The sequence below is a fragment of the Pezoporus wallicus genome, unplaced genomic scaffold (genome assembly GCF_028554395.1).
Source record: "Pezoporus wallicus isolate ANWC-B61680 ecotype Strahan unplaced genomic scaffold, APGP_CSIRO_Pwel_v1 contig_5690, whole genome shotgun sequence".
In the NCBI taxonomy this organism is placed as follows: domain Eukaryota; kingdom Metazoa; phylum Chordata; class Aves; order Psittaciformes; family Psittacidae; genus Pezoporus; species Pezoporus wallicus.
The window spans coordinates 1-26,642 of NW_026642407.1; the positions used below are offsets into that span (position 1 = coordinate 1).

The 26,642-nt window shown below is 39.8% G+C and overlaps 1 protein-coding gene across 1 annotated transcript; it reads left to right on the forward strand.

The window, feature by feature from the left end:
* Positions 1–1,318: 1,318 nt before the first annotated feature.
* Positions 1,319–24,815, forward strand: TNIP3 (TNFAIP3 interacting protein 3; the record flags this gene model as incomplete). The annotated part of the gene is made up of 7 exons (XM_057429920.1): positions 1,319–1,423; positions 2,913–3,044; positions 6,558–6,686; positions 11,115–11,247; positions 14,994–15,060; positions 16,650–16,759; positions 24,714–24,815. Coding segments are annotated over 7 exons (708 nt in total), but the record flags the coding sequence as incomplete, so codon positions are not given.
* Between the last annotated feature and the right edge of the window lie 1,827 nt (positions 24,816–26,642).

Genomic DNA, 26,642 nt, shown 5'->3' on the forward strand with positions numbered 1-26,642 from the left:
CCCCCGCCACGTCAGCCTCTCTCTCGCAAGGGCTGCTGGGGCTTCGGGAGATGTCGGGAATCGCGATGTCTCTGCGCTATCCCCTCTGATTTTCCTAATCTCCGTTGACCCTCGCGTCGCTGAAGCGTGCCGGCTGTGGCTCTAGCTAGGCTAGCTCCGATCAGCTGTTTTTTAATTTCTCTTTTTGTACACTGCGAGTTTTTCAGCTGCTCCATAAACCAGGAAAAAACTAAAATACCCCATCAGGTGAGGGAGGATATATTTCATATGCATATACCGTAAAGTAATAGTTTTCTTCCAGAGGGGGTTCTGAATCTTGCAAATGAGGAGCTGCTTCGTCACACATTATGAACTGGAATGCTGCTGTTGAATCCCAGCATTTCACAGGATTACTTTACTTTATCTAAATCCTTTTTTTGGGGAAATTAAAAGAACTCCCACCAATTTATATTATTTTATTTCAAATTTCAAAGGCTAGCTTCCATTCCTTGTGAAGGAAATAAGCAACCTCTGCCCCCACTGAAAAAGCTTCAGACCCAGGGAGCTTTCCACGATAAGGATTTTTTTTTTTTTCCACACTTCCTTCTCAAATCTGTCATTATGCACAATTCCAAGAGTGAAGATGACAGTAGTTGGCACTTTTCTATTTTGTTATTTGTAAGTGCGGTCTATGGACATATCTTCTTTGTTAATCTTTCCTATTAGCTTAAGGTTAACCTCTTTTCCCAAATGGGAAAGTAAGACTCAAGTTTGAAGTGTTGGGTACCTTGAGTACTCAAGCAAAGACTTGAAGAGCTTGAAGCTAGAGCCATGCTTAGATAAGATAAGTACTAGAACAGTAAACACGATGTCTTTAGGAGAAGAATAATTCTGCCTGTCATTCTTCATCTTAGTGCAGCTTTTCTTCAGGGAAAGTAAATAGATTTTCTAATTATGGTTTTCCAGCTTTTTTTTTTTTTTTGACAGCTGGAAACAGGGAAAGAAAACCCTGTCTTCTTATTTACATATTTACAGAAAAAACATACCCTTCCTTCCCTTATACATGCGACTTCCTCTCTCCTTTCAGGGTGAACTGGTCAGTCGATTGTGGTTTACATGCACAGTAAGCAGAGTACTGCCTTGCCTGGCATATTAGTCATAGGCAGTTGTCATGGTTCAACCCTTCTGGGAAGCCCCAGCCTGGAAGGAGGAAAATGTTAAAATCAAAATTCCCCCACTTATTTCTGAACCTCGGCTGCTTCCACAGGCAGCACTCGTGGATCTCCAGGGTCTTAATGAAATTTTCCTGCTCATTTAGCGAACATAAAATATCTGTTTCATTGCTTTTCTTCCAAAGATCCATAGTGAAGCAAATGCTCAAGGCCGTCTTGGATGCGGATGGGCAGGTGTGAGTGACATGGAAGTCCCAGCAAACCCACTAGAAGTAAGTGACTGTTTTGATTGTTCTCTGAAATGCCACCTGATTAATAGGAACAGCTTGAACAGATATCATACATGTCGCTTTCTAAACTGACAATTATGGGCTCAGGTTTTGTTCCAGTCGATTTGTCTGAATGCTTTATGTTGTTTAATAGTAGAAGGAAGTGTTAGAAATATTTTTGTATATAGCATTCTCAGGAAGAAAACCTTCCCTAGCAGTTCCCTTCTACCCCCAAAAGGTATCTACCTGGTCACTCTAATCTGTTGTTATGCAAAGGCTAGAAAGTGATTCATTTTAGTGACCTAACAACTTCTGTGCCCCGTATCTGGGCCATTTTGCACCAAGTGTACATAAAGCTGTTATGTATGCCAGCTGGATATAGTTAATTCTGTGCTTAAATATCAACCAGCCATAGCTATAGTAAATATCTTAGGGCGGAAGGTATCATATATATTTTGTCTTTTAGCTCACAAATTAAAAAGGCTTCATCACATAAAAGTGAAGCTAATGTGCACAATCTTCAGTAGGACAAAGCAGCCAGAAAAGTAGGGCTTCCCTAAAATAGTCAGGACTAGGGAGGACATGAAAGCAGAAATCTTCATGACTTCCACGATTTTTTTAATCATTGATCCACATCACCACAGATCTGTTGGTTCTTGTCCCATCACTTGTAGTTGGATTATGAAGCCTGGAAGTTCACTGGGGCTCCCTGTAATGAGGGAGCGCTCAGATAAATCTTTCATGAATGCTGGCTCCTATAGGCAGAGAGACTATTTTTTTTTTTTTTTTACTTCTTGGTTGTGTGGTATCTATCTTCACTTTTTTTTGCAGGTGCGTGGTGAACCTGGCCACTTACAATTTTGCCCAGTATTCAAAAAATCAACTTTTTGGAATACCAAATCATTGACTGACTCTTCCCATCTCCTGTTTCTTTCTATGAAAAGGAAGTTTGCAGAATGACCTCATGTGCTTATCAGGAAAATTTTCTCTCTTAATATTTTCCAGTAAGCTTTAAGGAGATCTGGATCATTTATTGGATTTTTTTTTTTTTTTCCCAAAGAGAAGAGGAATTTAAATGGCTCTTCCTTCTTTAATACAGGACTGTGTATGCCTCTGGCTAGATCATTTGGATGTGCACCACTGCAGAGGGAATCCAAACTGCAAAAGGGAAAATAGAAACATCAAAATGGAAAATTCATTCAGAGGGACAGACCCATGGTAACTGTCCTTTGGCAACCAAACAGTGAGAGACCCAACTGAGTTAACACTAATAGAGAGTTTGCCCAGGATCAGTAAGAGTTTCCACTGCAGTCACAGCAGTGAAGCTTGGAGGTGGGAAGGGGTAAGTCAGTGGTGGGAGACTTTACATGCAACCAGATCCACTCCTTTATGCTCATCTGCTGAGAGCTGAAAGCATTTGAAGGCAACTTCAAGGTGCTGTACCTTTCGGGATCCTTTGTTGGCTTGCCATAGTCTGTTACTTGCTTTTCAGCTAGTTGAAATGAAATCAAGACTGGATGTGTCAGAGAAGAAAGTCACTGAACTGGAGGAAAAGAGGCACCAACAGCATCCAGAAGATGAGAGACTGCAAGCCCTGGGCAGAGAGCAGTCACTGCAGGAAATGGTAGGAGGGTGCAGTCTGTCACCCCATTTGTGCAGAGTGTTGGAATCTGTCTTGACTTTCCTCTTTCTCGTGAGGTTGGAATCTGTCTTGACTTTCCTCTTTCTCGTGAGTGACAAGACGTGGGTTGTCGCACAGCTGTAATGATGAGATTGTGGTATTGTGTGTTCTTCAGTACTGTACCCAAGGCGGTGGCTGATCTTCTGTCTGATCAACGAACTATGTATAGAGTCATTTACATAGAAACTGGCGGAGAGGACAGCTGTGGGCAGGGTGGGGGGAGGAGGAATAAAGAGCACATTTTTATGAATACTCCAGAGACTTCCTTCCTAGCTGCTCAGTTTGGGGTGAATATCTTTGTGAATGAAAACACTACAGTGATTTCAAACGGAATAGGAGCATCATTACAGATGTTACAGCAAGCGCTTGGGAATAAATATTTGAAGGAATGAATTCAGCTCCAGACAACCACATTTTGGTATTACAATGTACATTTTTATACATGTGCTAGTTATCTCAGCTCCCTGTAAATATTACTGAGGTAGTTAATGCCGTTATTAGAGCTAAAAGTGCCTTGGCTGATCTGCTGCTCTAGAACGGCATTCACCTCACCCTGAGTGGTTGGGCAACTCTCTCAGGACTCCTTTGGCATTGGCTTTTGTGTAAGAATTCATGTATAAATTAGATCCCTAAGCTGAATTTCCCACCACAGTAAAACCACCAACCTGAGTGATTGGTATATATGTGCCCAACATATATGCAAAATGTTATGCACTGTTTTACAAGCACCAAAGAGTGGTGTTTCTTAATCTCATTCTCCTTCGTGGTATCACACACGTATAACCTTTTGTAAAGGCTTCTGTATGGTACTCTGACAGCTGAAGTCATGCTTCTTTATTCACTTGATAATATGAAACAAACCCGAAAAGAAGTGGCAATCATGTTGCTTCCAAACTCAGATAAGATGCAAGTTAGCTAATATAGGAAAGCAAATGCAAAGCCCTTAGCTTTTATCTTCATAAGCAGGACATTCATCTTACTTGCTTATCACTTATGGTATGGTCTTAGCTAAGCACTTGATTTCCAACCAGTTGGACTGTTTACATGTTTTAAAGCAAACTATGCTGTTTTGCACTTACTGAATCACTGTCTGTATTTTTTCAGAGTGTGGATTCACTGAGAGATAACATCTTCCTGTTCTTATTACTAAGTTTTTTACTGCTTTTATGAAAAGGAGCAGTACTTCCCCAAGTTTTTTACCACATAATGAACTAAATGACAATATAATCCAAAAATCTCTTACAGGGACAGATTTACTTGCATGGAACTTCAGCCATAGATTAACAATTTCTTAAATAAATTATATACTCATCAAGTAATTGCTTCTATTTGTTCTGAATTTCTTTACTTTTTGATTGTCATGCAGGAGATATACACCTTTTCAAAGGTAGGTGCTAAAAGTAGAGATTGTTGAATGAGCAGCAACTAACATTCTTCATACCCGCATTTGATTTTTTACATATATATGTTTATATATATATATATTTTTTTATTATTATTATTTTCTTGAGAGGTAATAACCCTTTCTTCTTCAAAGAGCTGTAGCCACAGAGCTGGAATGGGCTGTACAGGGCAATTGCCAGAGCAAAGTAATGTTTGTTCTCTACTTGCTTATCTAGTTGAGCAGCCTGACAGTACCTTTTAGATCTGTTTACTCAGTGGCAGTTCTCTGGATGCTCTGCTGAGCCATTTAGGAAAAACAGCAGCACCAAACAACCCTGAGACAGATTACATGAAGCTGGCTTACAGAGCTATCTTGTTTTTTTTAATGCACCCAGAGGTATGTCTCTTAGAATGATAATGTGAATTTTGTCTGTCCCCATGTCCTTCGTGGCCCACAGAGGAAAACTGACTTTTCTGGAGGTTTAATTTATTCCCCCCCCCCCCCCCCCCGAGCATGAAATACTACCCATAGAGAGGAATCAGACCAACCTTATCACTGGAAAGTCTAAGTGCCGTAACACCTAAGATTCAGTGTCAGCTAAGAAGCAATAGGATGTAAGAATTCAGATGGTGCAAAAACCTGAACAAACTGGAAATCTTCAGTTATAAAAGAGGCCATGCACCTGGAAGTGTCAGCCTCTGAGAAGGAAAATATGTGCTAGGAGCTAGGAAAAGAGCAAGGCAAAATTGAAGAGAAGAACATATCTAAAAGCCTGTATGGGTTTTAGTGTTTTGCTTTTCTTTATTATCTTGAAACGCACATGCAAATGCCAGTTTGAGCTAGCTCTTGGGGGAGTTCTTAAAGTAGAGATATCCTGCTTATCTTGCCCAGTTTTTGGAGAAAATGAAGTGTTCCAAGTAACTTAGACCAAAGGAAACCAAAGGTACCTCATGTGCGAGCAGCAGTGTGTTTTTCACTGACTAAATTAGCACATGGTCATGAACTTCTCATGAGCTCAACCTGTAAATGCCTAGTAGCTGACTGCACAGAGGTATGCCTGTTACATAGAAAAAGAAGCATTCCTATGGTGTCCTGTGCATGTGATTGTTCGATCTCTTTTTGTTTGCTTTTTTTTCTTTTCCATCATATAAAGCTGCTGCAGAAGAGTACTTCAAATACTTTCTTGTTTTGTAGAAAAGGCCATTCTGTTTCGTACGTCTGAATAGCTTTTGTCTAAGGCAGTCTGCCTAAAGTGGGCTAGTGAGGAATGCATTACCCTGTGAGAGTTTATACAATGCTGTTTGCTTCAGGGTCTGATTCAGATCTTAGCTCCCTTCAATGTAAAATGAAAATAGCCATGCTAAAAGTGATAGAACAAAAGTCTTCCAGATCTGTCCTAGTAACTCCTATAAATTTCTATAATACCATCTTGAAAGACTAGTGTGTAAGTCCTGCTGCACCTGTACTTTGCTGGGGTGGCAACAGTGTAGGCACAAACACTAGTAAGGGTCAACAACTGTGATGGGGTCAAATAAAGTGGACTTTGAAGTCTTCCTTGGTAACTTGGTAATCCTTGAGTGAACTGAGGCCTGCCTCAGTCTCTTGTGTAGTGTGAAAAATCCTCAGACTATGTGATACTAAGGTCTGGTTTCATCTTCAGTGTTGTATAACAGTGGGAACTGGTGGGACTTTACCAGTGCTTAGGCCTGGCCTTAACACTGTAAGTAAATAAGAATAATACAGGTCTGGGATAATCATTGCAAACTGTTACTGATCCGGTTGGTCTGCCAGCTTCCTTATGCCTTTGTGTAACTGCAGGCTGTAGAGAGCAGGGATTTAGTCTAGTATGTTACCTCTGTCTTATCATAAGGTGAGTGGTCAAAACAATTATAACAAACTTTACCATATATGGTCTTTACTAATGGTCCTTATTCCTTTGACTTCCTTCCCTGCTGTGTTTGGGACAACAAAAATGCAGCATATCTGCCATACAGCAGATATTCTGAAAATCGCTCTTGAGAAACGGTTCCATCTGCATTTCAGCAGCATCTCTCTGTATTTTTGCATTCCAGAAAGAAACAAAAGTCCGTAGTGAAGCTCTCCATGAAATGAAGGAAGAGAACAGGCTCCTGAAGCAGAAGAATGCCTCAATAATGAGAAAGAAAGAACACTATGAGTGTGAAGTAAGTCGTCTCAATAAGGTATGAATATGGGTGAGCTGCTGACCAGGAACTTTACCTTTAATATAGGGTCCCAGTTGTCAACCAGTGACACTACCAGATGCCCATCTTTTCAATCATGAGTTAACAACCTGTTCATGGTAGTGAGCTCATGATCACTGTTTGGGATCTGGGGAAACAAGAACTTACTTTGGCTAATACCTGTGCATGCTGTTCTTGGCAAGTAGTAGGGTTGTATTGTAAAGAAGAAAGTTAAAAAAATCCTTGGCTTCTCCTGTGAAACCTCTCTACGTGTCATATCTAAGCTCTTTCTATGTTCTACCTCCTTAGAAAAAAAGGGAAATGGCACAAAGATGCTTTCATATGCATCCAGTGAAACACTGTGATTAAAAAATGATTTCAGACTGTTTAAAATCTGTTGTTTTACATATATTCCATTTTTAAGAATAATGGCTTCTCTTCATAAGACATGCTCCTGTCTTCTTTTTTATATACATACACAGAAGTATTATGTGTATATATCTCATTGAGGAGATTGCCATAAAATATCTAAATGGGATTGCTATTTTTTTTAACTGAAGGAAAGTAATAAATGTAACTTTGTTAAATCAAAAGATCACATAGATTAGTGGGTGTTTTCTAATAATTTATATTTCGTGGTGAGCCACATACACTTCCTGAGGAAATGCACTGCAGTAACCATTGCTATGTAACTTTGTGGTACATGAGGGTGTACAAAAGTCGAGGCAAAAATGTCATGTTACCATATTAAAACATCAGACAGAACATATGACCTCTAGGTCTTTTGGAAATGAACTGACAGGACTTGCTCAAAGCCTCAGTATAACTTTCATTTGAGGTCTTGTTTGTAAAACAACTTATTTCAGTGTTTTATTTTGCTGTCTTATGGTTGGATCTAAGACAGATGGGTAAATAGACCATTCTTTGAAATGGAACAGCAATTTCATGTAACACACATTCCCACGAGTAATTTACTGATTTTCTGTTTATTTGCATCCTTCAAATCTCATGTCATGGGTGTAAATACGACTGGAAGGGACCCTCTGTACCCTTTTAAGTCTAGTCCCCTGCTATCACAGGTTCAGTGAATATAAATTCTTATAAATTCTCTGAAATCAATCAACTTTTTTCTTAAAAATACTTAAGCTCTTTCTACTGTGCTTGTATTGGAAGGCTGTTTTGGAACTGTAACCCTTCTTTCATTTGATGCTTTCTTCTGTTTCAGTTGGGCTGATATTTTTCTTCCTAGGTGATATTCATTTGTTTTTCTGGTGGTAGTAGTGTCACACAGATCTCCTTCATTCCTTGTGCAAAGCAGATGTGTCCTTTCTGTGAAACAGAACTGTCCCCTAGTAAAAATACGATTGGTCTCAGGGGCACTTGCTCTTTCCCTATAGCTACAGAGAGCAATTGAATTTTCACTGGAGGACAGTTTAGATAAGCTGACCCAGCTCTTTTGTTCTTTTAAAATACAACTGTGCCTGATAATATGAATGTCATTCACCTCAGTCATTTTGAACTGCTTATCTCTCAGTTTATGGAAGACACTGCTACTTGTTTCTAAGTATGTGAACGTTTGTACTTCAAGTACTTTGACCTTTCTATCTTTGGCTTCACGAAACTTTAATCCAGTCATCCAGAGTATTAAGAGCTTTCTAGGTGCATGGAACACTTACCCTTCTTGTATCTTTGGAAACCAAGGTAGTTACTTTTCATTCATACAGTTCCATTTCTGATATTGAAAAAATCAGAAAACCTCTGTGCTGCTTGCCTTGCAATTTCAGGTTTCAGTTCTCAGTACTTCTGAATGAATATTATTTAACACCACATTAAGTTAAGCTCAATTTAACTCAACGTGCTGTGAGTTCTTTCTCACTGGTACATCTTCCTTATTATTAGCCACTGCCACACTGCTCTGCTTTTATCCTTCTCATTAGAAATACTGTTTCTAGTCTTGCTTTCCTGTGTAATACCTTCATTCTTGAGCTCATTTTTATAGTGAGAAAAAAATCAGCATTTTATAGTTTAATTTCTTTTGCAACACACAGTTCAGTGTGACTGTCTCTCTTACCACTTTTATCTGAAAGGTACCAAAAACGGTAGCTTTTATTGGGATTCAATCTTTTTTCCAGTCCCTGAAGACATTTTATTTCTATTTCTTGAAATTATTCATCCAGCTGTCCCTCAGGCATTTTTCTACACAATTCTTTTCAGCTTCTTTGATGTATGATTTTCTAGGGGCTAGGGAAGTGGTTGGTTTGGTTGGGCTTTTTTATACTTTGACTTTTAGTGAAGTAGGTATAGCCAAATGATCTGAAAAAAAATTGCATAGAGGACCAGTTCTAGAAGGTGCTTAGAAGTTCATTGTCATTCTTTAGATTTCCTAATTTGAAATTTCAAGTCTTAGTTAAATATTTAAAATAGCTTATTTACTTTTCATTTCAAGTATCTCATCATAATTTTATTCAGCATTGTTGTTTGTTTTTTTTTAAACCAGTGGAACAATAATATCTTTATTTCTTCCATAAATTATTCTAAACCAGCCCCACCTTTTGTCAGTTCAAAGTGATGGGAATTTTGAAAGAAACATATTCCAATTACATCTTTGAATATTATCTTTATTAGTGTTTAGTCTCCATTTTATACATGGGAAACCAAATCTCCGATGACATAATCATCAATAATTTGCTAGTGACCTAATAACAGCATTACAAAAGTTTACGTACACACACAGAGCATTTCTCAATCTTCTTACAACCTGTCATTAAAGACTTTGCTCTGGGTTTATTATGAACTTAGGGACCAGTTCAGCTTTATTCATGCTCCAGTTTTGTATTTTATTTGAAATGATAAAATAGGGTCTTGCAATATTGCTTCCAAATGTAGGTTTAAAAAACTCCACACCTTATTTTTTGCTACTGTTAACTTTTAGAAGTTCAAATATTCTGGATTTTTCTGTGAGTTTTTTGTTGTGTTTTTTTTTTTCTTCCCATAATTCTAAGATGTAGAATCCCCCCCACCAAAAAACAAAAACAACAAAAAAGAAACTAATAAATCCTGAAGAATTTCCCAAATACCTAATACATCTATATGATGGTATGACGCTACAAAATGAGCTGCAAGAAATATAGTCAATATAGTGACAACATATTGAACAGTAGGGCAAAAGGAGAATTAATCATTAAGCTTTCTGTATCTTCATCCTCCCATGTTTATGTTCAACACATATATTGACATGGCATACAAACTTGGCCACTACTAGACCAATTTCTCTTTTGCACAATTCATAGGGACAGTAGCTCAGAAAAGGCCTCCCTTTTCTGTGCTCTCCATGGGAAATGCTAATGTTTTGGGGTTGGTTTTTTTTTAATACATTATTTTTTTGTTGGCCTTAGGATAATACTAATCCTTGGTTTACTTTGAATACTGGTTCTCCTGCTTGGCCACTGTCCCCACTGCCTCTTCCCACTCCAAATTATCTTCCCGCCTTCCCTTATGGCACGAATGCAATGTGGCTAACAAGAGAGAGCTGGGGATCATTAGCAGGAATTGAACTTTCAAAGATGTGTGAAGTTAGCCGAGTCCACATTTTGTGCAAGAGACATTGAACAGTACTGAATGGTGAGTATTTGTCCTAGAGTAAAAAAAAATATGTATGTGTGTATAGTGTGTGGTTATAGGCAGAGAGGGGTAAGAGCAATTTACAAACAATTCCAGACCAAGGGAGTTCTATGTAATAATGCTGAAATTAAAAGAGACCTGCAATGAACAATGGCAGAATTTGAGTGAAAAATAGTGCATTACCAATGTAATGTGTGTATTCATAACACCATCTAGTGACAAGCTGTAGAGACTACATAACTTTGTCTCAGTCTGGGTTTCCTTTGGTTCCAGTTGAAGAAATTTATACTCTTACTGAAAAAAATGTTTCAGTCAGACTTCACTGTAGTTACATTTCAGGGCATCTTTAAATGTTTCTTTAATCTTCTTGGGGTTTTTGTTTGCTTGTTTTTTGGCCTCAGCTGAATTTAGAAACCTGCCTTTGTTTTCCCAAATTCTGACTTGTACAGAAAGATGGTCTTTATGAGTGAGATTTGCAGCTATGATTTCCATAGGTAAATGATGGTTACAGTTAAAAGTAAAAGAACAGTCCCTTAAACTGTCTCAAATTCACAGATGTAATCCATGTGCTTTGAAATTTGGACTTAGTCATGCAAATATTTTGTGTTGTTTATATTCAATGTATATAGTTGAAGCAACTGTAAGTGAAGGAAAAAACCCAGAAGTTTGTGACTCACTCTAATGTGTTTATTTAGAGAGCATTCTAATAATTTAAAAGGAATGGGTTTGGTGGGTTTGGTTTTTGTTGGTTTTTTTTTAATATAGTAGTGAATGTCTGATTAGTAATTTTGCTGTTTGACGTTTCAGGCCATTCTGGGTGTGTTGAAAAAGCAGGACACACCTGTACTTGGGACTCCTTCTGAGATGGGTGGCAGAAACAGCCTTGAGGACATGAGAATCCAACTTGAAGTTCTCAGACACCAGGTAAGGGTGGCTGGAAGTAAGCCTAGACAGATTTCAGACAGCATATTTTTGCCTTTTCTCCCAAGAACTGTGCCGGGTGGACTCACTAGATAGAGCTTTTGAAAGGAAGAACCAGTTCAGCCATAGTGTTGTCTAAGATGCTGTTGCCACAACATGTCTACAAAGTGCAACTAAGTCCTTGCAAAAGACGGAACAAGGACTTTTGCAGGATTCAAAGCAGCAGAATGATTCTTCTGAATCTCAGAGACCTCCTGCCAGCTCTCTGTTAGGGGCTGAATTTCATCTAGAGGGAATGCTAAACTTCATTGGTTACTGATTGTGTTCCTTTTTTTTTTTCAGAAGTTTAGTGAATTATCTAAGAATCCTGGTCTTGTAAAACTAGAGTGTTTGCATTGCAGTTTTTCAAAGTGTAAGGCAAAGTATTTGCATCTGTAGCCTGCATACCAATCACTATAGAGAAGAGTATTTTTTTTAATCTTTGTTTGGAGCAATTCAAGTCCTTAGTGCACTCTTTTTGTTTCCATATGAAAGAATCTGTTTAAAAACATGAGATTTTAAAGATAATTTTACATTTTAGGTCTGTCATCCTGGACAGTGTTAGGGTTAACATTATTGACACACAAATGGATGTGATGAGAATGGGGAATTTTATTCAATGGGAATAAAATACTTGTTTCTGTCACGTTTGACAGCAGAGCCAGATTTTGCTCTCTAATGTAATGCTTGCCACATGCTGGAGGATAAAATCCTGCACTTGATTGTACAGTAATGAATGATTTCATTCTACACAATAAAAATAGAGTAAATAATTTTTTTTTTTTTCAGAATTCTCAAGGGGTATCCATTTTATGAATGTGTTTTTCTAGTTGTATAAATCATTGTAGTGACTGCAGACTTCCTCCTACAGAAGATGAAGCAGGATGCTCTAACTGTGCAGAGGAGGGACTCTTGGGACAAACAGTGATGTGACAGAGCATCGCTAGACCTTGGTTGTTATCAGCCTATCCCTGACTACAACAGAAGAGGTGAAGGCATTCATTCTTTGGGAGGTGTCCTCCTCTTTCTCAGGGCAACAGCATATATAGCAAAACTGTGACAAAGTGGTTCCCTTGCAGCTTCAGCAAGTCATAAACCTGGGGAGCGGGAGGGAGGTGGGCAAGGGGGGAAATTGGGAGAGAAGAAATGAAGAAATACTGAGGAGAGAAGCATGTACATAGACGGGGGATCCAAGAGACCTAGAATCATAGAATCATAGAACAGTTAGGGTTGGAAAGGACCTTAAGATCATCTAGTTCCAACCCCCCTGCCAGGAGCAGGGACACCTCACGCTATATCATATCACCCAAGGCCTCGTCCACCCTGGTCTTGAACACTGCCAGGGACGGAGCATTCACAACCTCCCTGGGCAACCTATTCCAGTGCCTCACCACCCTAACAGGAAAGAATTTCCTCCTTATATCCAATCTAAACCTCCCCGGTTTAAGTTTTAACCTGTTACCCCTCATCCTATCACTACAGTCTCTAACGAAGAGTCCCTCCCCAGCATCCTTATAGGCCCCCTTCAGATACTGGAAGGCTGCTATGAGGTCTCCATGCAACCTTCTCTTCTCCAGGCTGAACAGCCCCAACTTCCTCAGCCTGTCTTCATACAGGAGGTGCTTCAGTTCCCTGATCATCCTCGTGGCCCTTCTCTGGACTTGTTCCAACAGCTCCATGTGCTTTTTATGTTGAGGACACCAGAACTGCACAGAATACTCCAAGTGAGGTCTCACAAGAGCAGAGTAAAGGGGCAGGATCACCTCTTTTGACCTGCTGGTCATGCTCCTTTTGATGCAGCCCGGGATATGGTTGGCTTTCTAGGCTGTGAGTGCACACTGCCAGCTCACATTCAGTTTCTCATTGACCAGCACCCCCAAGTATTTCTCTGCAGGGCTGCTCTGAATCTCTTCTTTGTCCAACCTGTAGCTGTGCCTGGGATTGCTCTGACACAGGTGTAGGACCTTACACTTGTCATGGTTAAACTTCATAAAGTTGGCATCAGCCCACCTCACAAGTGTGTCCAGGTCCCTCTGGATGGCATTCCTTCCCTCCAGCATATCAACCGAACCACACAGCTTGGTATCATCAGCACACTTGCTGAGGGCACACTCAATCCCACTGTCCATGTCAGTGACGAAGATGTTAAACAAGACCAGTCCCAACACCGATCTCTGAGGGACACCACTTGTTACTGGTCTCCAGCTGGACATTGAGCCATTGATGACAACTCTTTGTGTGCGGCCATCCAGCCAGTTCTTTATCCACCTAGTGGTCCATCCATCAAATTGATGTCTCTCCAATTTAGAGACAAGGATGTCACGTGGGACAATGTCAAATGCTTTGCACAAGTCCAGGTAGATGACATCAACTGCTCTACCCCTGTCCATCAGTTCTGTAACCCCATCACAGAAGGCCACCAAATTCATCAGGCAGGATTTCCCCTTAGTGAAGCCATGCTAGCTGTCACCAAGCATGTTGTTGATTTTCATGTGCCTTAGCATGCCTTTCAGGAGAACCTGCTGAACCTGCTCCAAGATTTTGCCAGGCACAGAGGTGAGACTGACTGGTCTGTAATCCCCTGGGTCATCCATTTTTCCCTTCTTGAAAATGGGGGTTATATTTCCTTTTTCTAGTCGTTGGGGATCTTCACCTGACTGCCATGATGGCCTGTGGCTCAGCAACTTCATTTGCCAGCTCCTTCACGACCCGCAGATGAATTTCATCAGGACCCATGGACTTGTGCACTTTCAGATTTTTAAGATGGTCTCAAACCAGATCCTCTCCTACAGTGGGCACAAGGTCTTCATTCTCACAGTCCCTTTGTCTGCCTTCCAAGACTTGGGTGGTGTGGTCAGAGCCTTTGCCAGTGAAGACTGAGGCAAAGAAGTCATTCAGAACCTCAGCCTTCTCCAAATCCTGTGTACCCAGTTCTCCCAAGAGCTTCCTGAGGGGGCCTACGCTCTCCCTACTCTGGTTTTTATTTGCTATGTACCTGTAGAATCCCTTCCTGTTATCCTTAATATCCCTAGCCAAGTTTAATTCTATCTGGGCTTTAGCTTTCCTAACCTGGTCCCTAACTTCCCAAACAACATCCCTGTACTCTTCCCAGGCTGCCTGTCCTTGCTTCCACTCTTTATAAGCCTCTTTTTTCATTTGAATTTTCCTCAGGAGCTTCTTATCCATCCAAGGAGGTCTCCTGGCCCTCCTGCTGCACTTCCTTCTAGTGGGGATGCAACACTCCTGAGCTTAGAGCAGGTGATCCTTGAATGTCAACCAAAAGTCTTGGGCCCCCCTGCCCTCTAAGGCTATATCCCATGGAAGAATAGGTTTGCACTAGGACAGCTTATGTAAGGGGGATTTATATATTTCAGGGAAAATCCTGCTTCAAAGGATGATACTTTTTAGGTGCTTTGAGTTATCTAAGTGGACTGCATTTGTTCAAATGTAGTGAGAAGGCATGTAAACATGGTGAATGTCATTTGAAATACACAGGATCTGGTTCTGGCAATAAAGCTGTCACATCAGAAATTATAGCTGAATTTTTGCAACACATACATAAGGCTTTCAGACTGAGAAAGCCAGTGGAAAAGCTGTGGTCAACCAAGTCATAGCTGTGCTTCAGGAGTGCGCTTATTGCCCTGTTTATCAGAGTTGGAAGTATTGCAGAATATTTTTCACTGCAATTTGACACTGTCCCAAATTATTTTGGTTCTTCTCCCTCAGTTTTTATCATCTGGATTTCTAGGGATTGCTGGGTTTACAACTTTGCCATTCCTGCTGGAGTGCTGGGGTCAGTTTGGTTGCTTTGTAACTCCCAGTTTCATTCCAGGTTTTCTTTGAGGTTCTTTGTATGTGTGACTGCAGCTTTTCTGCTCTGGGCTCTTGGTACCTCCCTGAGCAATTTGTTAGCAATGAAGAAAGGTGTTAGAATTTAATGTGTCCTGAGTTAACGTATGTAATCCTGTGTGTTTAGTCTGTGCTTTTGCTTTTTCTTTCTTTTCATATCTTGCACCTTTTGATTATTTTTATATTGTTAGTGGAAGTGTTTTGTTCAATCTGGCTTGAAACACCTCTTGTTTCTGAAACTCATTCAAATTTGCGTAGTGTAAATAGTTATGAAGGAGATGAATAGATCAGAGAACAGAAAATTCAACAGAAACTCAAAACAAAAGCAACGCAAGTAAGTGTATTTTGAGCAATTAGTGGAAAAACTATCTGTGCTTAAAGAAAAACAATCTTGCTTTGTATGACAGCCTATTTTGGTTGTCAACAAGCACAGAATTAGTTAATAATGGATTATAGTTATAATTAATAAATTATACCATGGATGGGATAATTTAAGTGAAAATAGGATAGCTCCTTTTTTCCTGACAGAGGAAAAGTATGAGAGCAATTACTGCTGTGTAACTACGAGTTGACAGTATACGGAAAAGGTAAACCTGTTTTCTGTATGTAGAGCTTCATCCTGCCGTCTTAATTTAGGCAAAACTTCTTTAGAGGTCTATGAGATTTCCTCCCTATACGTCGAAATCTGTAAAAGTCTCCTTGTTATCACTCAGGATTTTATCAGGGCAATTTCTGCAAAACAGGGCTTGTTTTCCCTGTTTAACTAATTTCAAGCAGTAATTATGTGAAATTTGAGAAGTTTGCATATACTACTTAAACTAGATAGACAGTTTAATACAACTGAAATGTCTGGTCCCAAAACTGTTTTCTCTAGTAATTTGCTATTCATTTACCACAGTGTGTGGTATGAACTAAAATGCAGTAATTCTTTTTTCCAAGATTTCCCTAGACAAAACTATGTTTGCCTGGATATAACCTTCCCAATATTTCCTTTTATAAGGCAGGAATTTTTCCCACCCCACAGTATTTTCAAGAAGTTATTTGATAACAGCCAATGTTACAGTAAGACTAATGCTAACCTGTGGGGAAGGGAGGAGAGTGAACTTTATTAAATGGGTTATTCCTGTCACACTGAAACATGTTACAGATGTTACACATACTCAGACTAGAACAGCTTCACCTGTCAGGTCGATGTGTACCAGGTTTCTCCAGGGGTTCTTTAGTACAGATAATGTGATGCCTACTAGTATCTTCTGGTGCACTTTTTTCTTTAGCCCTTTTAAAATCTGATTTGGTTCTGTTAACATTTCTTTTGATTTGTGGGATCTAGAAAGGTTTACACCAATATTTCAAATGAGTGCAGCATCTAAGCCACATGTCATAAAAAAACCAAGCAAGCTGAAAGACTCAGAGCAGTGGAAATATAAAGCTAAATATAAGATTCTTTTTTTGTAAACTATTTTTGTATGACTAACAAAAAAAACTTCACAGCACAATTATATTTTTATCATGTCACTATTATTTTGTTTGAAGTGTCTATGAAGTCCATATTGCTGTAATAATGTTTTATTGTTCTGTGCAGCCAGACTATCAGTGGTATGTTACTGACCAGTTTCCGCCAGATGTGCAGTGCAAGGCAAATGGTAAGACAACAGCTGTACAGAACATATTTTATAAGTACTTTTTTAAAATGGGGGTCTTTGAGGGGTGTAGAGTAGATTTTCTTATTAATCTATCGAGTGTATATGTGACAGCTTTGCATTAGGGAGCTGAGGTTGGTGTAGGTGGAACACAGGTGGAGGTTTATAATGTAATACCATCTACATGTCTGCTTTCAGCTTTGTTGTGATTTGTAAAATGTCTCTATTACACATTATAGGATCACACATTTGCCCATTAGACATCCTGTAACTATCCTAAAGAAAAGATATCCCCAAAGTTGTCCTCAGAGCTTCTGTTGCTCCAGCTTAGATGAAATTTGATGATGTGCTGAAACTGGGGGGGCATGATGGGGCAGATTTTAGAAGTCCTTGGTAATAAAGTTCAGGCTTTAGGATGTTATTTCACCTTAAAGGCAAAATGCCTATTTGTATTCTTGGTCTGATCTGATAGTTCAAGGTGCCGAGTCTGAAAGCTAAAAGCACGTAAATGGAAAAAGTTAATTAGCTTTCAAGGTGCTGGTGAAAATTACCTTTTGGAAACCAGGAGTATTTAGTATTTGTACCTGGACTTAAAATCATGCCAAGTTCCTGGGTGTTTTGAAGTACTTGTTTTAGATTACTCAAAAGATGGATGCCAGAGAATACAAGGAAGAAGTGACATTGTTCTGTCTAGGAATCTGTCCTTCCAGATCTTCTCCTTCAGAAACTTCCTTAAAATGCCCCTTTTCTGTCAAAAGTGATTGAGAATTGTGGCACCTAAGGTTTCATGGTTAGTTCTGTTCTCACTTCTGGACCTTTTGTAGAGATACTATCTCAGGTGATCATCCTGTGCTGCAGGAGGATCAGTCAAGTTTGCAGGTGTGCACTGCAGGAACGTGTGCTTCATGTGTCTGACACTTTACAGTGTGAGTGGGTATGGGATGACAGGGACTCACAGAATCATAGAATCATAGAATAGTTAGGGTTGGAAAGGACCTTAAGATCATCTAGTTCCAACCCCCCTGCCAGGAGCAGGGACACCTCACACTAAACGATGTCACTCAAGACTCTGTCCAACCTGGCCTTGAACACCACCAGGGATGGAGCATTCACAACTTCCCTGAGCAGCCCATTCCAGTGCCTCACCACCCTTACAGTAAAGAACTTCTTCCTTATATTCAAGTTAAACTTCCCCTGTTTAAGTTTTAACCCGTTACCCCTTGTCCTATCACTACAGTCCCTAATGAAGAGTCCCACCCCAGCATCCTTATAGGCCCCCTTCAGATACTGGAAGGCTGCTATGAGGTCTCCACACAGCCTTCTCTTCTCCAGGATGAACAGCCCCAACTTTCTCAGTCTGTCTTCATATGGGAAGTGCTTCAGTCCCTCGTGGCCTCCTCTGGGCTTATTACAACAGTTCCATGTCCTTTTTATGTTGAGGACACCAGAACTGCACACAATACTCCAAGTGAGGTGTCATGAGAGCAGAGGAGAGGGGCAGAAATTCCTCCTTCAACCTGCTGGTCATGCTCCTTTTGATGCAGCCCGGGATACAGTTGGCTTTCTGGGCTGCGAGCGCACACTGCTGGCTCATGTTCATTTTCTCATTGATAGTAATGATTCTGGAAATTCTAATACTGAGAGCTTCCATACTGAGTGTCAGTTGGCATCTCTGAAAGTAAAGCTGTGAATGAAGTAATGCTTGAAAGTGCTCTACCAAAAGCTTTTTTGCAACATCTGGAAGAAGGTGATGGCTACAGAAGAACTATTACATTATTTATTGCTGTCCACATTTGCACTGAAGAGAGGGTAGGGTGGAAACATAACTTGGTGAAATGGGGAACGAGCTTCCCATAATTACATGGTGACTGGAGGATTCTGATGTGGTTGTAGGGAAAGTAGTGCTGTGACTGTGAGACAGGAGAGGAGATTAATTTTATAGTTGCTCACGCTTAAAGTGATTTATTGCACCTGAGAATACAGGGAGGATGTTTACAACACTGAATGAAACAAGTCCGGCCACCAGCTGCAGCTGTGGTCCAGGGCAATGCACACTTAGGGGATCTGAAGAGAGCTCTTTTACCCTGCTTTATTATATGAATTCTTTTTTTTTTTTCTTCAAATTCTGCTCTTTCTATTGCTGTTCCTTGTCTAGAACACCTGAACACCTCCTCTCAATGGGGCAGTGGGTAGGACACTTGGAGGCTTTCCTTTCCTTTTTTCTTCAGTCCCCATAAAAAAGAATTCTCAATGAGTCCCATCACAGCACTGTGTAGGTTGTCTGCTTTAACACCTTCAAGTCTCTTTGCTGATAAAACAAAGATTATTTTATTAACCATTGGTCATAAAGAATTCCAAGTTCTACCATCAGTTAAAAAGCACGAGCCTGGGTTTATATATTTTATATAGTCACATATATTAAATCCACATTGAAGTATTGTGAGAAAGGTTTCAAAGATAGAAACTCCAGAATACACGATGAAAGTATTCTTGATGTTCCAATTTCTTTGTTCTGTTTTGTACAAGTACTAATTACATTGGTGGGTTTAAATGAGCTACTATGTGCAGCAGTGTTCCAGAGTCTCATTTCTCATGTTTCATTTCCTCTTTAGGTGATAAGCTGGCCAATAAATCTTATCGCTTCTGAGATAGGCCTTCATTATAGAAAAACAAAACAGCAGTGCAGCAACTTTTAAGCATGAGGCAGTTTCCTGTAGGAATGCTGTTTCAGTAGATTGATGTTCCTAGGGAAACCCCTTGCATTTTCCTTAACAAATTTTCCTTTGACACTGGTTATTTTTTCTTGAAGAATAATTACAAAATACAGATGGTAACTTCAGGGCTGAGCACAAGTGAAATGAATCAGGAAACTGATCTTTTTTACAATATACCATCAAAAAAAGCCTATTCTAAAGATATCTGAAATCTGTAAGAGCCTCTGTGTCAATTCTAACTAGTCTGTTATAACGTCACTGGGACTGCAAAGGCATATTGACTCCAAGGAGGAATTACTATTTTTTTTTTCTGTATTTTTGTGTAGATATATCTAGATTGTGTTTTCTTCCTTCTCTGCCCTCCTTTGTTAGGAAGTTATTTGCACCCAGGTGCCAAAGTATCATTTGATTTAAGTTCTTCAGGTCCTTCTGTAACCAGGTCCTTCTGTAATCTCATGCTTTCTACTGCTTGTGGAACTCTATCTGTATGATGTCTTATGAGTGACACCACTTTTTTTAGCTGCACCTGTGATCTGAAAAAGGCCGTCTTAAAGGACTGCTGTCTCTGTGAAGCCTGGTTTGTCTATTTTCTGTAAGAAACCTCTCTTTGCCTGTATCTACAAAAATAGAATAATCACTGATTTATTTTTTTTAACTGCTACAGAAATTTGATCTATCTTAATTTCTAAAGTTTCTACTTCAGTCTACTGTTTTTCCACAGTTCTGCGTTTTGGTAGTTGGAAGATGATCACTTATGCTCAAGTCTGAGGAGCAAAGTGTGGTGGTTTGCATCTGGCACTTTTTGATTTGAGCCCTCTCTAATTAGCCTGGAAGTAGCTTCATCAGAATACAAGAAGGATGAGAGGAATAGGGGGGCAAAATGAAGAAAAAAAAGGCACCTCAAAAAACCTCTCTTCTTTTATCCATTTAGCCTTTCCTTCCAAAATCCGAAAGGCAAAGAGATGTTCCACAGTTGATGATTCCCCCCGAGCCCAAGCCACTCAACTTGTTTTTAAAAGCATGTCTCTGGCTTTAGAGAGTTTACTTAAAAGTTAACAAAGAACTGTTTAAGCCCCTCTGGCTTTGGGACCCTAGAAATGGTTTCAGTAGTCTTCATAGGTTAAAAACCTCAGCCTGCAGTGCACTCTATCAGTAAGAATGGAGACCACTTTGACCTGCCAGGGGTTGCATGGGACAGTGAAGAATTACTTACCATGTAAAATACAATTCTCCGATTGTATTTTGGATGGGGGAGAAAAAAAATCTGTCCTTGAAAATGTGTTTAGTGAGTTGGTGTATTCCCTACCCTTGTATATTCACAGTGCAGAAGTGATTAGAGGCATGCCCATAGTTTGGGGTGGCTTTCACGCTAGGCAGCATATAGTTGCCTGTCATCTGTATGTCTGCATGGCCACGGGAAGATAAGGGTTTAACCCAGTTCCTGTCCTGCTTTTCATGCTGCAGTCTCATTAAGAGCTCAGTTTTCCACACCGCCACTGGTTGCTGAACTGAATCCAAAAATATTGAGCAGGCGGTTTGCAAGCAGGAGGGTGTGGGCCATGTTCAGGTTTATTGGTCTGACTTTACTAGCATTTTCTTCCCATTTGTTTCCACAAAGTTTCATGTTACACCTCTTATTAAACTGCTTAAAACCTCAGATAAATCATACTAGAATTCAACTTGTCTGTCATAAGTATTTCTTCATATTTTCCCAAGCATGAAACTCTCCAGCTGAAAGCAGCAGGGTGAAGAGATGGGTAGGAACATTTTGTGTCCAGCCATGTTCCATAGGTGGGCTGCAATGAAGAACAGGCTGCCAGGGAAAGACCACTCAGGTAGTCTTCAAAGGGCAACTGCCTGTCTGCAAAGCATGACTAGAGGAAATCAGGAGGCTTCCAAAAACAGAAAAGGTGTTTCCTTGAAGATCACAATAGAGAGAGGCAAAGTGGAAAGGTAAGCTATAGGAGACAGGTAGAGGTTAAGGAAGAAGATGATAAGATGAGAGGCTGTATTACTGTAGCAAGATACTTCTTCCTGCCAGCCTCTAGGGTGGTCCCTCCCCAGGTACTTTGCTGTGCAAAAAGCCTAGTCCTAAACTCTGTTTAAATTCCTCTAGCTTAGCCTTGTTTGACCAGCAACACTGCCTTCAGAGGGACATTAGCTCCTAAGTCTCTTCATGCTCTGTCACTCAACATTCCTGGAACCGGTTTCTGATCTTTTTGTTCTTGGTTGGGGGGGGTTTGGTGATTTTGTTGTTTGTTTTGGTTTGTGTTTTTTCTGTTTCCTGTTTTCTTTTTAAGAAGCAAGGCAGATAGATTTCCAGCAAATGTGCTTAATGTCACTTTATTTGACAAGCAGTGTTGACTTCCTTCCTTATCCAACTGTGCACAATTGAAAAGACAGTTGAAAAGAAGATTAATTTTGGAAATTTTCCCTCAACCCAGATTTTTAATAAAAAATTCTCTGCAAAAAAAGGTTTATTGCTCAAAGCCTACTAGGAGCAAGAAGCATTTTGCATACCACAACTGCTGGCATGTGTTGCCTTTTTCATTTCCAAAATGAATTTTAGTGTATTTGTTTTCTTGGCAGAGAGATTCTTGGTATATGTATTTGAGAGCCCCAGGTACTCTGTCAGAAATACCGTATTTTCTTGTCCTAAACTCTATGGTTTTATTTTGGATCCAGTTATGCCAGGCTGGCATATGCTTTAAAGGCATATGCTTAAGAGGCAGAAGGAGAAGCTGAAATGCGGCCTTTCTCCTACCTCTCAGTTCAAGGGGTAGCTCTGGAGGGCTGTGAGGGAGACGAGCAGCTGGTCACCACCCTTCTTGGTATGCCTAGGGAAAACCTGCAAAGCCCTAAGGATGCCCAGATGAGCACATGAAACAGCAGAATGTGTCCACTTGCTTTCATTATAACAGCATCTCTTGTTTTTTTCCACACTCTGCTGCTTTCCAGATTTTTGCCCTCAAGGTACCTACTTTGCTGTTAATGTTGTTACAATTAGAGGTAATTGGAAGAAGAGGAGGGGGAAGTGTGGGGTTTTACACTGAAAATAATGACATCTGTAGGGAGCCCGGGGTGGGGGGGGGGGAGGAAATGAAAAACTGAAAAATGTTTGTGGAGGTCCTCAATGCAAACCAGACAGAAAAAAAACCCAAACACCTGACATCTTAATTTTCCTGGAAAAACTCCCAGGCTTTAAACATTTTTGATATTAACCTGTCCTCAGTGCATATATTACATTAGAAATTATCAGTGCTCCCAACTTGTCAAGCCAGACTTAATTAGCAGCTTGCCATCCCCACTGGGAATGAAAATGTGATGAGTTTCAAGTTTTTTACTGATACAACTTAATTTCTCTTACTGCCGTGTAACAAAAGGAACATTAGCACACCTTTAATTTTTGACTCCAGAAATGAGAAGTTGCCTTTTTTACAAAGGTATTGCTTTTAGAAGTCAACCTGAGCTAAAGCTCACAGAGTATGCTGTCATTTTTCAGAGTACTAGGCAGAAAAGTCTCTTGTGAAAAGGAATATTAAAAATAATTTAAACAGACATATGATTTGATAAATTTATTTCTATGAAGCAACATTTCAGGTTTTATCATTCAGTACCTGTTAGATTTTAAACAGCTTCATGCACACTGGCATTTTTTTCCTTTGGGCATGAAACATAGGAAGAATCGGCATTTAAGAGAACTTGCTTGAAACGGGTTGTCAGTGGTGGTCTTCTGGTGGTAGGTGATGTGGTAGCTGTTTTCATTAAATGATTCTCTTTCCTGGTGACTTGATGAAACATCCGTCTGCTAGCTGGCAATATCCTTAGCTCCTCATTGATCATTTAAGGAAGTGATGCAAAAATTCATGCTATGCCATTTCCACCTTCCTTTGCATGTTTTTTGTGTTTTAAGTGTAAAAGTACTCTGTGCTGGGCTCTGAAGCCTGATTATGGTGCAAATATCCAAGTTTTCTGAATGGTTAACGCTGTCCTAGGCGAGAGAAACTCTTTGGTTTTGGGAGCTGTGTGTTCTCTGATGTTTGCTTTTCTTCTCTGGCAGATGGTGCCTGTAGTGCTGCAGTATCTACAAATTTGTACCAGCTGGGCAAGAACTTTAGGAGCCAAAAGCATCTTGGCATAAGCAGGGAGACCTCGGTGTGTCCCACTGGGACTTGGGAGGAACAAAAACAATTGAACAAAATCCACACTGTGTAGCTGCCTGAGGTGTTTGCATATCAGAGTCCTCTCTTTTCCAAATTGTATTTTTATATGAATACCAACATTAGATGTGAAGCTTGGAATCACGTTTCTTGCAAGAGAAGTTTTGTTCCACCATCTTTGTTGTTACACAGGCAAACAGCATGCAGTAGAATGAACACAAAAATATCTGTATTTATCTACTTTACACAAAGAACTAGTCTGCTAATTGTTGCTCTGCTTGGCTTTTTGAACAAATAACACCAATGCTGTTAATACCAGCAAAGAAAAAGTGTCATCAAAATCAGTGATTCACAATACAAATGTGGATCTTTTGGATCAAGTTTTCTTTCATGTACATTTGGATATCATCAGCACTGTGGGTTTGGAAGTGAATGATGGGGTTACTTTGTAGCAGCTGCAGAGCAAATCTCCTTGGCTAATTCAAAACCCTGCTGGAAATATTTCACTCTTCATGTTTCTCTTGTAAGTGAAATACTGTGTGCACTTGCATGTGTGCTACTAGGGATGTTACAGAATTTTTAGAATCTTTCAAAACTTCAGGAAGTATGTGTTACACTAGCAATAGAATATTTCCTTCTAGCTCAAGTTACTATCAAACACATCTTTGAACCACAGACACCTACTTAGCTATAGATACGGCCACCTAATTTTTCCCTCTGTTGTACTTACCTACTCTCTTGTGCACACGTAGTGCTAATGTATAAGCACTGCTGAAGGTCAGCTACTCTCCTTAGAGGTCTAGAAAGATTTTACATGGGGACTTCAGGTTATTAGACCCTGCTGTTTGATCTTTATCAACAGTCAGGACTAGCTGGAAGTTGATAGGCATTGTGTGATATCCCTACTCTTCTGCTTCTTCACACTGCCATTTGTATTGGATTGATTACAGACTTGTAATGATGTACAGTACTGGCTTTGGGGAAGGGGGAGGGAAGTGTATGCATGAGGAATAGAGGGAAATGAATCATAAGAGAGTTGTGTTTCTCCATGTCAAAATAATTTGCATTGATTTACTTTTGCAGATTCATCCTTGGAGAAGGGAGGCCATCAGTGACAGCCTATGACCTGGAGAAGTGTAGACCAAAGGCTGCGAGCTAATCTTGCAGCTTAATTATTCTGTTTTGTTTTGGTTTTTTTTGTCACTAGCTCCTTATCCCTTCAGTGCATGTTATTTATGACAGGTGAAATCCCTGCAAGGACAATAGAAAAGCAGATCATAAAGGCTTGTGATATTCAGGATCCAGTAATACTCTGCTGGCAAGTGTTACTGCCCTTTGTTCTGAAGATGCTGTTTGTGCTGTCTATGAGAATCTGTTAAAAACCCTTATGAGAAAATATGTGGCTGTTGCTGGGGATTCAGAGACTGTCAAATATGGTTTGAATTCAAGAGCTTGTAAGCCAAATAATAGTGTTGTGATACTTTTTTGTTTGTGAATTAGTCTTTTTTTATTGGATTCCAGGGAATGATTTGTTGACATACCATCTTGAATTCTGTGTCCTTTTTCTTAGTTGTTTAGTAAAAAGGAAATCTACCTCACTGTTTTAATATGTTTTTGTGATTATCAGCAAGGTAGCACCGATGGCAGGCCAGGTTGAAAGTGCCTGCTCCCCTTTTCCAGTCAAGCCCAGCTCTCCTTTTGTTTTGGATCCACAATGACATGAAAAATGTGTTCAGGTTTTTTTTTGTGTGTGTGTTCTTATTTATATCAGAAGAATTTTAGTAGAAATATTTAATGGGTTTATCCTCTCAGTGAAAGTGGCTTTGTATTTCTAAATGATTCTTGTAATGAATCTGAACATTGCTGTGTAACCTCTAACTTGAGAATGAAACCTGGCTTTTAAAATTAAATTGTATTTAGGCAATGGAACTTTTCCAGAAAATTGTGGTGAGTGAGTGGTCAGCAAACATTACTTTATAATCTACTTGCAAGATTGTCTCTTCCCTTCAGACTTATATGAGGGTAACTGTTACGAGACAGGTACCTGAACCTGCTGGAATCCCCTCTGAAAGAAGGAACTGAGATTTTTGCACCATAAGGCTACATGAGATGTTCTGTGTACTTTCCTTATCACTCAGAAGTAGTTAATATGAATTGAAGTTCCCACACAAACTTCTATTGGAGCTGTGCAAAGATGGAGTCATCAGTTATGAGACTGTCTGCATCATTTTTGCTTTTAGAACAGGTATTTCCATTCCCATCAATATACAAAGGCCTACAAATGAAAATAAAAACCTTACAGGATTAAATACATTCAGCATTTGATTTTGGACACGATGGGGAACAGTCCATGAGAAAGGATTTTTCTGTTATATTTTACAGCGGTGCTGCTTTTGCCTACACTGATCAAAGAAATGACACTCCTCACTTTATAATATAGACTAAGAAAGAACACAAGCAAAGCAGTGAGTGAAGCGGCCCCTGGAAAGAGTTTGTTTTTTCATGAACTATTGAAAATTATAGTCTGACTGCAACATCAGCTGCCGAATAGACTCCCAAGTCTCTGTTAGAGAGGAGTTTTTATCTCTGCATGAATTCAGAGCTGGCTTGCAGACGCTATAGCAGCAGATAGTTTAACCAGCAGACAATGTAAGTGTGCTATTCCTGATTAGTGATTTGGCTAATAAGGGTGAGATCATGGAAAATGCTAATGTGGTGCCTTCAGAAAATCCAATTATAATGTAACCTAATTCAGTATGAGCTCTCAGCAGGTGATCAATGCTGTGGACAGAGCACCCTGCACTCAAGTATGTCATGAACCCTCAAAACAGACGAGCTTCTGTGTGGTTGGTGTGGGAGGCAACAAATCCCCCTCTCATTCATTTCCACTGTTTTCCACAACTGGCTGCAAAGGTTGGCGCCTTCCATTTGTGGTGCTTAATTCATTATCTGTCAACTTGTGCAAGCATTATTTGGCCCAAGCAGGTGATTTAACATGAGTCTTTCACAGTA